We start from the raw sequence: 15,198 nt of genomic DNA, 5'->3' as shown, positions 1-15,198 counted from the left end.
AGTATCGTACACACTCGCATCGTCATAGTACTATACAAGGACTTTGGAATTACCTTTTTCAGTGATCCTTGCTCTTTCTTCTGGGACTTCTGCATGACCCGTAGTTCATACTCTGCCCTTGGGTGGTCCTGATTTAGGCATGCAACAAAGTAAAGACAGAGAGTCGAGTCATTAGCCCTGTGCTAGAGTAGCTTGGGGCTATTCATACATAAAAACTGTTGCAAATGACAATATAAATGGCATAAGGGTGAATTACTGTAACCCAGTAATGATCAACTCCAATGGACTGCATTTCCAAATGAAACAAGTCAATAATTATTGATAACAATGAACACTGAAGTAAGATATTGCTGGGCTTCAGTCGAAATACATTTGTGCATCAGTTTATCTGCAGGCACTGGTCGTCATGGAAACAAAACTGATTGTCAACTGCTGTCAAATAACTTTTTTATATGGTCATGTCTAGCTACATGATAAAATCATTCCTGTTTTTTTCTCATTTCTGTTGATTAGGATTGATCAAACATTATGCAAGATTCAATTGATCCAATTTCTAGTGACAGTTTTGTTTTCATAGACACATGAAGATAAATACATTTCATGCAACTTCAGAGTAGCTGAAGTGGATAGAAAACAAGCTTTCTGAGCATGATGTTTGAGGACATGGGATGATCACAAAGCTTGTTAATCAGAACTTACTTGTAGTAGGAAAAGTATACAGAGAGATTGCAAAAGCGTAGAAAAAAAAGGAAAGTAGAAAAATACAGAAAGAAGAACTTGTCAAGTTAGAGGTAACTTAAATTTCAGAAAAAACCTTTAGGATAAACAATAGGATATATGTATATAAAATAGAAAACAACATATAGCAATTTCGGCTTCAAGGAGTTGTATTTTCTCAAAGAATGTTTCCGTGTCACATCTTTGTTGATTTGGTAACCCTAAAATGATGCAAGCATAGGCATTTCCCTTTCAACACGCTGATAAGAGACCACTGTTTCCTTTGAGCATATTGCCCACAAACTTGTAGTTGAGCCATGCAGTTATGTTCCTTTTGTGAGCCCATTTTGGGTGCACATCTTAATGATGCAACACAATGAAATTACAACTACAACCCTGAGACTCAATGTTTTCAGATAGAACAGAGCCAGTACCCCAGTCTCAAGTCCAAGCTTTTTAAGTTTGTCATTTGGTTTGATGGATAGACCATATCAACACAATCATCACAACTTTGTGAAGTTAAAGGGCTGGTTGATGGTAATTATACAAACGACAAGGACCACTGTAGTCTTGATGAATGTTCAATTATGGATTGTTATGGTAGTTATTTTCTTTCTAATTATATCGCTAAAAGCCATTGTTAATCATGGTCTAAAGCAGACCCCTCTTAAATCAATGCTCCACACCCGCTAGACCAATCTTAAATCAATGTTCCAGACCCAGCTAGACCTATCTTCTAGACTTAGCTAGACCCAGCTTAAATTAATGCTCCAGACACAGTTTGACCTATCTTAAATCAATGTTATCTTAGACTATGTTTTATCATAATAATAATAATAATACAATTATTAGTAAGTATAATAAACATAAGAATGATTGCAATAGACTATTAGCTTCAGAATCCGACTTCGGAACTGTTCCTTGTGAGTATAGAATGCAGATAGAGATAAGCTTGAGCAAACGAGGAGATTACTGGAAAATAAAGACGGGTGAAGAATCTCTTTAGTGAATATAATGGAATGTTACAAACCTTAAGGTCTTCCTGGAAAGAAACAAACACACCAAAATTAACATACAAAACAAATCAATGTGAACCAGTACTGCAAGAGGGATGGGGAAAGAGAGACAGAAGGGGAGAGAAACCACTAGGAGATGGGGAGAACCTGTTGGCCATTGTTTTTTTTGTATTAGTTTCATTACCTCTCAGGTGAATCTTAATTTGTTTGAACTTTAAATTATTTCCAACGAAATTTGCTTCAATGAAGTAACCATCCACAAAATTTTCCCTGAAGCTGCTTTGGATGAAGTCAATATCCTTATCCTCCTCCCAAAGCTGCATTGATGACGTCACCATCCACAGCCTCTTCCTGAATCCTGCTTGTGATGACATCACCATCCACTGCCTCTTCCTGAAGCTGCTTGTGATGACATCACCATCCACAGCCTCTTCCTGAAGCTGCTTGTGATGACATCACCATCCACAGCCTCTTCCTGAAGCTGCTTGTGATGACATCACCATCCACAGCCTCTTCCTGAAGCTGCTTGTGATGACATCACCATCCACTGCCTCTTCCTGAAGCTGCTTGTGATGACATCACCATCCACTGCCTCTTCCTGAAGCTGCTTGTGATGACATCACCATCCACAGCCTCTTCCTGAAGCTGCTTGTGATGACATCACCATCCACAGCCTCTTCCTGAAGCTGCTTGTGATGACATCACCATCCACAGTGGCAGCTGGGAGGAACATGTGCTGCCCCACTCCCTGAAGCAGGTGGAGCTGTGGGTGAAGTGGGATGGAGGGCTGTTGGGTATCTGGCTGGTGGACATGTGTGTACGCATGTAGAAGAGATGCCCGAGGTGCTCTTGGTCCAGAAATGGTGATGCTGGTCAGTCCCCTCTTGCCTCATACATTCCATATTTGTGTAGCAGTTCACGTTTGGCTTGAACTCTTGGGTTGCAGAAGGTTCCCGTCGACAGATTGAAAGAAACATAACCGTGCACCAAAAACAACTGAAATGCATGCAGTAAACTCTACCCAGGCAGAAACCTCTGTGGAGCGGTGTGGTACCACCCAATACTGCGTTTTGTAAAAACAAATGGCAAGTCTCCATGGTTAAGCACACCTTAAATAAACTTTAAATCATGCATTCAATTCAAATCCACAATTAACAAGCGTTGGAAATTAATGACACTTACTTCCTGTATCTTCTATTTGCTGACTTTCTCATTCTTACTTTGTAGATAATGATCACATGCATGGGGGGTAAGCTAAGTAAGGGGACTCCCAGTCGGATCTGTGACTCACCTCTTCCTCCTCAAAGCCAGTCAGGTCCCACTCGTAATTCAACCTCATCTGTCTCCTCTTCCAGTGCTCCATAAACATGGCAGCTAGACAACACATAATACAATAAGACTAGTCACTTACAAAGCCTTAATGAAACTGTTTTAAAAAGTTTTTGCTTACATAAAGTTTATGGTCGTGTAAGAGTTCACCTGACCATAGGGTCTGTTCAGTAGAGATCCAATTGCAGAAACAGAAGGCAGTTTAGGAGTTTTAATCGAAAAAACAAACACAACAGAAACTAGACCTGGCAACAAATGAGTTCTACGGTGCCTGAAACTGAACAACTTACTATTTCAAAGATTATTCAAGAGCGGGAATAAAATATGGTATTGTAAAATATGAGTCATATGGCTCATTGAACATGTATGAATTGAATTGCTCCTTTGTTGAGATGGTCCCATGGAGAGACCGCAGGGGGTGAAGGGTGCCGTGTGTCGGCCCCTCCAAAGGCATGCCCAGACTGAGCATGCTCCAGTTCCTGGACGAGGGTCTACAATATCCTGTTTCAGGCTTATGGGCTTAGCATACACAACACCTTCCCATGATAGCCTAATACTTAACGCTGATGTATGCTTCCGCAAAGTAAAGTAGTCCAAATGTTCAGCGGCAAAATAAGGTGTTAGTCGTGGATATTAAGCCAAATATTAAAAATGGGTGAATTATGGGTGAATATATTTCTTTTTTGGAACATGAAGGATTTCTGGCCTATTCCTGGGTGCTCTTAGCACCTTCTCTTTGCTCATTTATTTCACACTTTGGTGTTGGCCTGCCATGCTTTCCTGCTTGCAGCACATAGTTAGTGGGACGTTAGCAGAAGGTCGAAGATGTACTTCTGCAGTCTTACAACCACAGAAAAGAGTAAAAACATCAGAACCAGACAACTTAATAAAGCTGTTGTCGCCTGCATAAAATCAGCCCCTGGCAGAAGTCGTCGTGGTGAGGAGGATGTTTAAGAATGCTTTTTTGTTTGCTTATTTCCGACAGCCTGTTTTACTACACTCACAAGTAGCCACGTCTCTATGCTGTATTGCAGTCGGCTTTTGGGTTGTAATTCCAAGACGCTTAAAAAAGTTTTTTGAGTTTAGCAAAAACCTTCCAATCAGTTTTCTTCTCTACAATAATGTTGCGCAGTCACAAGCACTCTGCCACTAAAGTATATCGCCTGCCGTTATCTTCGGTCTAACATCTCTGTCACAGACTCCTCAAAAAAAATTGTTTTTCTTTCTTGCTGATTTCTACCTTCTGGCTAGTGCAAGACGTTTGTTTGTTTTAAGCATGTGAAAAAAAAACAAGTTGGTTACATAATAGTCTAAAAGTTAATTACTTGCTAAGCTACACATATATTTTCATGTTTTTAGTTAATTTGGCATGATGATACAGCCCACCAATGGACATCTCCAAAGAAACAACCATAGGTTGCTATATTAAGCACCTTTTAATTAAATGGAATGTCCTATCTCTATTATGGTTCTTAATATTTCACACTGCTCATTGCTGCTTCATTATCCCTGTTCTGACTAGCTGCTATAGGTAGAGTTGCGAGCAGTGAGTTCTTAGGGAGGGCTTGTGGCTATTTTCAATGCTTAAGAAAACAGTTTGTAATGCCAGCCGTCCTCTCACCCACCCCTCCGTCTCTACCAGCCAACCCCCAGAAGACTGGCAGGACAGAGGTAAGCTAAGCTATCTCGGATGGTTCCGGCAGTTATAGCTCAATGGGCTTTGTTTTGATCGTGTTCATGAACTAGTAAGGCTTGTGAACCTTAGAAAACAATGGTGGGCACAACATTCACTGCATATATCTGACCACAACACCTGTAATTGAGGCATAAACCACCGTGGCAACACTTGTAATGGATCTTCCTATTCATTCATTGGCTTTACTGAATCAGTAGGGTGAAATGACTCAGCACCTTTATCAATACGAACACCTGGTTGTAGACCCTTTACAGAGGTGTCATCGGAGGACTAACACAGATGTTGCCAGACTAGTTATGGGTCTGCTGCTTTTACGTACCGGGTCATGGTTAGTCTCATCTTAACTAGTTGAGTCTACTACCCGTGCTGTCCCCCTGGTGCATTACAAGAGCAGACACAGAGTCTTATGAGTGACACCTGTTCTTGTCCATTGGGAAAATATTAAAATGGCTCAAATAGCAATTCAAGACTTTTTTCAGTGCCAAACTTTGAGTTTGAACACATGTCTCTATGATAAACAAAAACTTAAATATCCAGGAATGAATAAATAAAACGCGACGGACGGATCCGAACTTCCGACATCCGTCTGGCATTAATATTAACAGAATCGGAGTAACGTTTATAACTTCGTTCCTTGGAATATCGCCCAACCTGCAACTTAGCGCTGATTGGTCAGTCCACTATTTGGGTTTTAAAGTGGGTTTCAAACGGGCGCGAGGCCAGACTGATCTTCAGCGAGAAACTGAACCGTGGCTCATCCTGCGCACATTTTCTCAAACATATAAACAGCAGTGTTCTCACCCCAAAGGGTCATGAAGAAGAAGAGGAAACAGCGTTCTCACCCCAAAGGGCCATGAAGATGAAGAAGAAGAGGAAACAGCGCTCTCACCCCAAAGGGCCATGAAGATGAAGAAGAAGAGGAAACAGCGCTCTCACCCCAAAGGGCCATGAAGATGGAGAAGAAGACCGTGGCCGGGTTGTCGAACAGATAGCTTGCTCTGGCCGTCCCACAAGCTGTGCTCAGCTTCCAGTAGCTGCAGGCTTTGTCACATAAAGGACACATGGTGATGTTGTTATTGGGGTGGCAGATCTCCATGCTGAAAGCACAAGAAAAGACAGCAACAATAGAGTGGTGTTATATTATTATGTAATTATAAAATTATATAAAGTTATGTGATGATCAATAACATTAACATTGTATCATTTTAGTTTTTATTTGATGGGGAAAAGTACATATAAATTCTACTATTTTATTCAGAGAAGGAATAAAGTGCTTGAACTGGGATATAAACACCAAACCTTGAGTTTGTGCGTCATTGCATGTGTGTGAATGTGTGCGTGCGTGCGTGCAATTAAACGCAAGTGTTAGTGTGTGTGTCTGTGTGTGCGGGTGCATGTGTGCATGCGGGGGAGTATCCTGCAGGTTGATGGAAAGCAGAGCGGATGGAGCACAGGCCCTGAGCGATGACAGCTTATTCCTCAAATATTTGTTTCTCTGTCCCTTTCCTTCTAGATTTCGTCTGCTTCCTCTCTTACCTTTTTTGTCATGCAGTCTCATTGCACCATTTCTTTTACCAACCCCCCCTGTGCCTCTCTACTACCTGATTTCATTTCGACTGGCCGTCTAGATGTAGCCAAATTAACATGTATGTACATTATACACATTATTGTGTGTTATCTATGTTCCTGGATCCTTTTGAAAGATGGGAAATTAGTAATAGAGTTAGGTATACATATCATAACATTATAAAGATAACAAATTCTATTACATTTTGAAAATGATACGCAAACTGAGACACATAAAATGTTCAATCATATGTACAATGTATATGATGTTATTACATCTGTAGAACTACCAGGCTGATAAAGGTACCTGCTGGCTATAGCAGAGAGACAAAGTGGATAGATGACGGAAGAAATGTACACTTTCATTATGATGGGCAAACAATGATTTATGAATTCAGAAGAAATAAGCGTGATCCAGAGTAACAAAGTAACGGAGGATGTTCTTCTGACCTTGGTATATTGTCGTCCACAGTAGCACATCCGTACAGGAAGACAATGACTCCCACCACGGAGGCAGGGATAAGCATCTGCGTGTACAGACCTAGCCACGCAAAATACAGACCGATCTTCTCACCAAAGTATTTTCTATAAAAGAGAAAAACAGTTGACCCAATGTAATTTATTACAACATTAGTGACATACATCCAGAAATGCAGTTGGACAAACAATAGGCTTTATCGCAACATCGCTGTCCTTTGATTCAGGTTCTCACCGTACGAGACCAATGGGTTGGTATTTGTAGAAGACACTGTAGCTTGCCCACTCCTCACACAAAAGCTGAAGGGGTTGAAATCAGGTTCATTTTGTGTTATTTTGCACATCTCTCCCTGTCCTTAACTGTCATCCATACAAAATAAGTAAACTTTAAATCAACCACTATTGTAATGTACATTCACAATACAACAATAATACAACAATACATTCCCTTTTCTAGGATCAGTCCCTTTTCATCTTTTCTTTAACCTAGAAAGGTTTTTTACTGACACAATTCATAATTGTTCAAATGTTGGCCTTCCCTAGACAAAGTGTAATGTTTTCTTATCACTGGCCCAATGCGTAATAGAAACTCAGAACATGTGCATGTATTTTCTGCTATTATGAATTTGCAGCGATCTTACCTTCCTATCGTTGGGCTCTGCATGTTCTCCACTGACATCTCCCTGGGAACAGGAAATAAGGTCATTCTATTGGCTGAGCTTTGTTGAAGCTGCTCAGTACACTTTGTTATAATTCCACTGTGTCGATTGAGACTAAGGATTCTCATGCATTCAAATCAATGCATGAATGCACATAATCGACCCTGAGTTGCTGCTGTCAGACTTATCCCTTTGTTTTGTTAAATGGGAATGAATAGACTGCAGCTATATCTCTGGAAGCTACTCACATCGTGGAGGGGGTATGCGGACGTGTAGACCCCACTGCAGAGCAGACTGGTGAGTCCTTAAGGACAATACAGTAACACAAATGTTAAGCAGGGTAAAACTGTGTAGAATGTGTTACGTGAAATAACCCATTTTTTAAGGTCGATTTCTGCACCTTTCACATTGTGTTGCTGCAATTAAATAGAACAGACAACGCACAGGATGACCAACACAACCATTAGGATTTTTCTCCACCTGCTAGTGCAATACACCTTGTAGCATACGCAGGTTCAATTCAAGTCTACTGTCCTATGCTACTGTCCCTGTTCCCTGTTCATTGTCTTCTTCAACCCACCCTGTCTCACAAACGCCCCTCAAAACATGTAAAAGGTTGAAAGAAGACTGACCCATGCTGTACTTGGCCTTTGTGCATCTGGTTCGTTTCAACACCTCGAAGACCTGTCATTGTAAATAAATATTACCTTCAGTGTTTAATTCATGAGCAGAATACGTGTGTTATAGGTTTATAGGTTTCAGGTATTTTTAAGATTTACCGAGACAAAAGTTTCCCTTGTCTTTATTTCTCTTTCATAAATCCAAGTCACTTCAATGTGTTAACTTATTTCAATCAGACCACAATTGCTGTGTTATAACTATTACTAGCTGCAAGCGAATAAGAGGACGTTCACATGTTGTGACCTCTGAGTCGCCCTATTCATGAACAAGTCTTATCTGATTGTATTTAATGGCAAGCTGCTGTCCATAGAGGCCAGCGTTGGTGATTTTAAACTAGTTAACTTTCACCAATTACACTACAGTTTTCAATAATGGAATAAACTTGATCTAATAGATGGATAATAGATAATAGATATAATTCAACCCAGAATTGAGAATAAGAAGCATTTCATGTGGCATAATACTGTACTTACTATTGAACTTCTCGTTCTACTGTCAAAGAATGAGTCTTTGTCTGACAGGTTGAAACTGTAAATAAAATACACACGCACACCCATACACAAACGTACATGTACACACACACACACACACACACACACACACACACACACACACACACACACACACACACACACACACACACACACACACACACACACACACACACATAAACACACAGGCTGACAAAGTTTAAATAAAAAGCTATTATTCTAATATTCTACTATAGGCCTTTATTACAGAGATGTTATAGTAGGGGTGAAAACAGGTGCAGCTCATTAAGTTAATAATGGGTCTGTAGGCATCCCAGTGCACATAATTAAGGTAATAAGATATACCTGTGGTTGCCCCGACTATCCCACCTCTATGATAAAGGCTTAATCCTTCTAGTAGAGAGCATAGCGTGTCTTTGTCAAAATTATTACATAAAACACATCCGAGAACATAATCTAACTAGCAAAAGAGTAACAGGCATCCCAGCCTACTATGTGTGTCGATGGGCAGATATAGGAGGTGTTACTGGAGTATTACTTTCCCTATTTTTGGCTTCAGGATTACAGAACAAGATGGTCCCCAAACACGGACTACAATCCCCACAAGCAGTCAGATAGGGGCGGTATACAAAGTTGCATGCTATATATCTGATCTAGGGAATAGTAGTTCATTCTACATCTATTACCGATGTATATTATAGTATTATATATCTCTCTACATACACCAATTGTGGGGTATGATATGGGAAATCCATCAAATTGAGAATTAATTCATATTTTCATCAAACGATAGTTCTACTGACACCAATAACTGCCCTAGTATAGTAAACATTAGCACTTACAGATGCTGTTTCTCTCGGGAGAATGTGTAGGAAAGGTGCTTGATGTTCTTGGTTTTGTGTTCCTCCACACTCGGACGGAGTGGCTCTAACACCTTACTGATCAGAGAGTTGATCTTCTCCACCACACTACTGGACTGCTTCATAGCGTACATCTACAAGGTTCCAAACACAGAAGACAAATTCACACGGGTCAGTTCAATCAATGATGGGTTGGAGGACTGGTCTGCTTTGTATTGTGATTAAAGACTGACACCAAGTGTGCTTTAGAGTACACCCATACAGAGGGTAAATCATGGAACTTGAAAGGGTTAGCAAGAGAACCGTGTTCATGACAACGGAGGGGTCAAAACACATGTAGAGGAACAACAACAGAGCGGTTAAGATAGAGCGACAACAGAGTGGTTAAAACACATGTTATAGAGCGACAACAGAGAGGTCAAAACACATGTTATAGAGCGACAACAGAGAGGTCAAAACACATGTTAAAGTAACAACAACAGAGCGGTTAAAACACATGTTATAGAGCGACAACAACAACAGAAAGGTTAAAACACATGTAGAGGAACAACAACAGAGCGGTTAAAACACATGTTATAGAGCGACAACAACAACAGAGAGGTTAAAACACATGTTATAGAGCGACAACAACAACAGAGGGGTTAATATAGAGCGACAACAGAGTGGTTAAAACACATGTTATAGAGCGACAACAACAACAGAGAGGTCAAAACACATGTTATAGAGCGACAACAACAACAGAGGTTAAAACACATGTTATAGAGCGACAACAACAGAGAGGTTAAAACACATGTTATAGAGCGACAACAGAGCGGTTAAAACACATGTTAGAGCAACAACAGAGGGGTTAAAACACATGTTATAGAGCGACAACAGAGCGGTTAAAACACATGTTAGAGCAACAACAGAGGGGTTAAAACACATGTTATAGAGCGACAACAGATGTTGAAACACATGTTAGAGCAACAACAACAACAAAGGTGTTCAAAGAAGAACAACAGAAGGGTTAAAAACACATGTTAGATCAACAGCAGCAGAAGTGTTAAAAAACACTTGTTAGAGCAACATAAAACACATGTTAGAGCAACATAAAGCACATATAGAGGGGTTGAAAAGGGGCTGATAGGGCAACAACAACATAGGTTATGTAGATCACCAAGAAAGTAGAACCTTACTTTCTTGGTCGGCATCTTTAGCTTCATGAACTCCGCCTCCCGACAGAGAACGTTCCAGGGAGCGTGGATCTTCAGAAAGCCCACCCCCGGAGTCTTACCCTGGGACACACTCGTTATCAGGAGGATGAAGGCATATTCACCAATAGCAGTACAGATACATTTACCCTCACACCTTCTACACAGAGGTACCGTCTTAGGATAAACACTGGGTAGGCTAGTTTTATGTACCATTGCACTAGACTTATCTTTACTAGTTTAGTCTACTACCCTGGAACAGGAAGTGAGCAAACACGTGTTTGTCCTACGATGACGCCTCTGTGAAGGGGTCTATTGGACTGATCTCTGATCGGAATGAGTCGACGCTAGGGGCAGTTGACCTGGTGCAGCCAGAACATAAAAGTAAAATCCATGGAGTGGTGTAGGACACACAGAGAGTGCATATGGACAGGAACATAGTGATTCTGGCTGCACCAAGTCAAATTCCCCTCGCAAGGACTCTTTCCCATCAGATATCAGTCCAATAGACCGATATCTATATTTTTAACATAAGTAGAATGTTTATTATGCAATGGTTCATTCCTACAATATAAACTATGCTGATTGCATCCTGCTGTTTAACAGAAATCTGACTTTTAAGTCTAAATTAAAGCGGGAATGCTAGCTGTGATGACAATGCGTTGAAAGGACATATCAAAGTAATTATTTGATGCAGATTGCTGAGGAGTATAAGAATATAGTTGAATATTCATTTTTTTATGATTTCTTGGTGTTTTCTCTACTCCCAATTTAAAAATATTGTTTTTAAGAAGTTAATTAGACTTGCAGGTGCAACATATAGTCAAATAAAAATAATAACACACACACACGCGCGCACACGCGCACGCACGCACGCACGCACGCACGCACACACACACACACACACACACACACACACACACACACACACACACACACACACACACACACACACACACACACACACACACACACACACACACACACACACACACACACACACACACACACACACACCCCTTTCCCTCCTATAGGCCCAGCACAATGCATCCATCCATTGTTGCAGTTACATCTCCACCGGCTGAAACAGCTGATATCAGCGGCCCAGCCAGCCGGTTCCTCCCTGCTGCAGACTGGGTAGGCCTCCCGGCTGGACAGAGCAGCATGTGGTATCCTATCGTTTGTAATTCTGGACTTCAACCAAAAAGCGAGCACTAAGGCAAGCTACTCATATAAGTTAGATTTTTCTTCTGATGTGCGCAGCTATTACATTTTGAAACTCAGTTATTGGACTTTGTTCAGAGTGGATCATCTGCAACTTCTGTTAATCTCCAAATTGTATTAACTGCGTTTTGATGATATAATAACATATAACATATGGATGCAAAATAAAATCTGCTCCAATATTAGACATCAAACTGATTTGTACTTCCTACAGTGACGAGCATGCCAATGAGTTTAGCAAGGAACCAACTAAACAAACGCAACTTTAAAAAGTCATGGTATCAAAAAGCAATAGCAGACACATCCTCCTTCACAATTTTTTTTACCACATCCTCTCCAAAAGCTCCTTGAATCTAACCTCAAGGGGAGCATCGTCATTTATTTACTCTGAATCACTGTACCTCTTCAACTGTCCTCTTCTTCAACCGTCTACAACCCAAGGGACTCATGAGGAGACCCAGAACTCAACCCCAATCATGAAGCGTTACGTGCACAGAGCCATTCACTCACATCCTCGTCCTTCTCCAGCTCCAGGCCCATGTCTAGAAGGTTCTTCTCAAACTCCTCCCGCCGCCGTCGCTTATCGTCCTCCTGCTCGTCCCAGCTCGGCGTCCCGGCGAGGCCCTTCTCCTCGTCCGTGGCGTCGGGGCGAGGAGCGGGGGGAGGAGGAGGAGGAGGAGAGGGGAACCCGGCCCTCTCTGCCTGGCGGCTGGCCCTGGGCCTCTTGTCCTGCCCCCCGGCGCGGCCCCCGATCAGGGTCCCTCGCCGCAGGCTGCGGGCTAGGGGGTTGTCGGTGAGGAGGCGCGAGGTGGTCCGGGCGTGGCGGGCGGCGCCGGGCCGCTTCACGTGGTAGGTGAGGACGTAGTCCACGCGCCGCTGGCCGTCCTGGAAGTAGAGGCCGTAGTGACACTGCGTGTTCTCCTCCGGGGTCAGGGTCTTCAGTAGCTGGCAGAGACACGGGCCAACCACAGACATTTAGGACGGGGAACAGCAGCAGGGGCAGCCACGTGGACACCACATGTGTTTGTGTGTGTGTGTTTGTATGTGGGGGTGTGTGTGCCCCTATGTGTGTGTTTGTGTGTGTGTGTGTGTGTGTGCCTTTGTGTTTGTGTGTGTGTATGTGTTTGTATCTGGGGGTGTGTGTGCCCCTATGTGTTTTTGTGTGTGAGTGTGTGTGTATGCCTTTGTGTGTGTGTGTGTGTGTGTGTGTATGCCTTTGTGTGGGTGAGTGCCTGTGTGTGTGTGGTGTGTGTGTGTGGGTGTGCCTTTGTTTCTGTGAGTAGGTGGTTGTCGTGTGTTTGCCTGTGTGTGTGTGCCTTTGTGTGTGTATGTGTTCCTTTGTGTGTGCCTTTGTGAGTGTGTGTGTGTGTGTGTGTGTGTGTGTGTGTGTGTGTGTGTGTGTGTGTGCCTGTGTGTATGTGAGCATGGGGGGTTTTGTTTCTGTGCTTCTCTTTGTTTTTAAGTGCGCAGGATTTAGGACACGCGGTACGTCAGTCACATGTATACATGCATGTGCGATGGCAGGGTGTGTATGCAATCCACCTATTTAAAGTCAAACAAAAAATAATCCACGGCCTGTTTAACTTAAACTTCAGCAATGGCATATTATGTGATTCACATAATATGCAAGTCTTATTGCAATACCAATTCACATCTTGGCAACGTTAAAGATGTGAGTATGCTCATGATTGAAGCAGAAAATACACCAAAAAGGAAAACTGGCTGCTTTCCAACACTTTTCACCACATCCTCTTACTTATAGCTAATGCACTATACCCTCAAGTACAAGCAGTAGGTCAGTAAACACACCAGTGGTACAACGACAGGACCAAGTCTGGCTAGTACTGAAAATGCCTTACAGGTTTTAATGCTGCCTAATGAATGTCCATAAAGACAAAGCCATAACACAGGCATTTTCAAAGCCCGAAAAAATGTGATTATGATGACATACAAATGGATAATCTGTGTATATTTGTAACAATGTAGGTGAAATTCTACAATTCTGTGAGGCTTAAGAAGCAAGGATAATTATAACGATGAAAAGTTTACATATCACTGGACAATAGAGCATCAATTGTCCCGGCAATAGGACTCAAACTCAATCTCACTCAAAACTAGAACGCTAATGAACAGCTGTGCGGCAGAGATGTCTGTACTAACCAGTAGATCACTAGGAGCTGAATCAGCAAACCACATTTCACCCGCCTTTTCTTTTCTTTCAGTTGTTTATTCAAACGCCATAACTCATGTAGGACAAGATTCCTGGTCTGCAGTTTGACATTTCACCCAGAGCTCTGACACCAGCGGATGCCCCCTTGGATTTGAAGACGCCATTAGTGAGGCAATTGTTTTTTGGGGCAGTCAATAAAAACACATTCATCTTATTTAGCAGTGGTAGTAAAGTCGTAATTGTAACGACTAAGATGTCGTCCTGTGCTATGACTAGGGGTCATGTTTCATTGCTCTACAGAATGTTTATACTGGAGATAACCAGGCCACCCTTTTGACTAGTCTATTTATATGGTAAAGCCAAATGGAGCCCAAATTCCCACAGTTGGAGGTTTTGCCAAAGAATCTCTTAAAAACACTATTTTCTGATAAAACCCATGCCTATCGTTTCCTATTGAATACTGTGTCCCGCTACATATCTCTCTTACTGTGTTGTATGGGGCGACCATGAGTCAAAATGTTTTTCACCAATAGTCTGCAAATAAACGAATGCGTCCTAATATATTGGAGTTAAAAAATACAAGTAAAAATTTATTTTTACTTGTATTTTAAAGGATTTCAATTTGAATCGCCATTGAGCAAATTCTTGTATTCAAAGAGTAATCATGATAAATTAGTTTGTGGTTAATAATCACATACGCCTCAACATACCATTAAAGTAATAATACACCCTTAAACACTTATATATATAGTTATATAAGTGTATATAGTGGTCTATTGGTGAAATACAACGCAGCCTAGGACCTATTTTTTCCGATATGTTGAATATCGTGCTTTATCGTTATATGCAATTTGTCACTTTCTAGCTGCTCCATTGTGTAACTTTCCTACATTACCCAGAATATCCTTCACCTCCCCCTCTCAACATCAGGAGGCAACACTTTGCATAGATTACATTTATAAGTGTGATACATGAATCAAATGTATTATGCGATGTGTACAACAGGCTTTATTCTGAACTGTAAAGGAGCAGAGCAGAGTCCAGCGGCCGGGTGCACAGTGCCTAGCAGGCCGTTTCCCTCTCCCAGGCCACGCATCAGCGGCTCTACGGAAATCATGGCCA

The 15,198-nt window shown here is 41.7% G+C and overlaps 1 protein-coding gene across 4 annotated transcripts in view; it reads right to left on the bottom strand.

Moving 5' to 3' along the window:
• Nucleotides 1–15,198, bottom strand: part of LOC132464401 (anoctamin-1-like) — a 30,135-nt gene that overhangs the window by 7,285 nt on the left and 7,652 nt on the right. For 3 of the 4 annotated variants that reach the window (XM_060060749.1, XM_060060750.1, XM_060060747.1), the window contains 13 exons: nt 12,417–12,851; nt 10,668–10,766; nt 9,475–9,626; nt 8,615–8,669; nt 8,093–8,144; nt 7,709–7,764; nt 7,443–7,484; nt 7,037–7,101; nt 6,775–6,909; nt 5,695–5,855; nt 3,025–3,107; nt 1,748–1,759; nt 54–128 (listed from right to left, as the gene is read on the bottom strand). In XM_060060749.1, the coding sequence (XP_059916732.1) occupies nt 54–128; nt 1,748–1,759; nt 3,025–3,107; nt 5,695–5,855; nt 6,775–6,909; nt 7,037–7,101; nt 7,443–7,484; nt 7,709–7,764; nt 8,093–8,144; nt 8,615–8,669; nt 9,475–9,626; nt 10,668–10,766; nt 12,417–12,851 (1,422 nt within the window). The remainder of the gene's footprint in view (nt 1–53; nt 129–1,747; nt 1,760–3,024; nt 3,108–5,694; nt 5,856–6,774; nt 6,910–7,036; nt 7,102–7,442; nt 7,485–7,708; nt 7,765–8,092; nt 8,145–8,614; nt 8,670–9,474; nt 9,627–10,667; nt 10,767–12,416; nt 12,852–15,198) is intronic. The other variant, XM_060060748.1, reaches the window with a different exon arrangement.

The sequence above is a fragment of the Gadus macrocephalus genome, chromosome 9 (assembly GCF_031168955.1).
Source record: "Gadus macrocephalus chromosome 9, ASM3116895v1".
Lineage (NCBI taxonomy): Eukaryota > Metazoa > Chordata > Actinopteri > Gadiformes > Gadidae > Gadus > Gadus macrocephalus.
The sequence above is the reverse complement of the archived record's forward strand: the minus strand, read 5'-3'. Positions and strand labels throughout refer to the sequence as shown.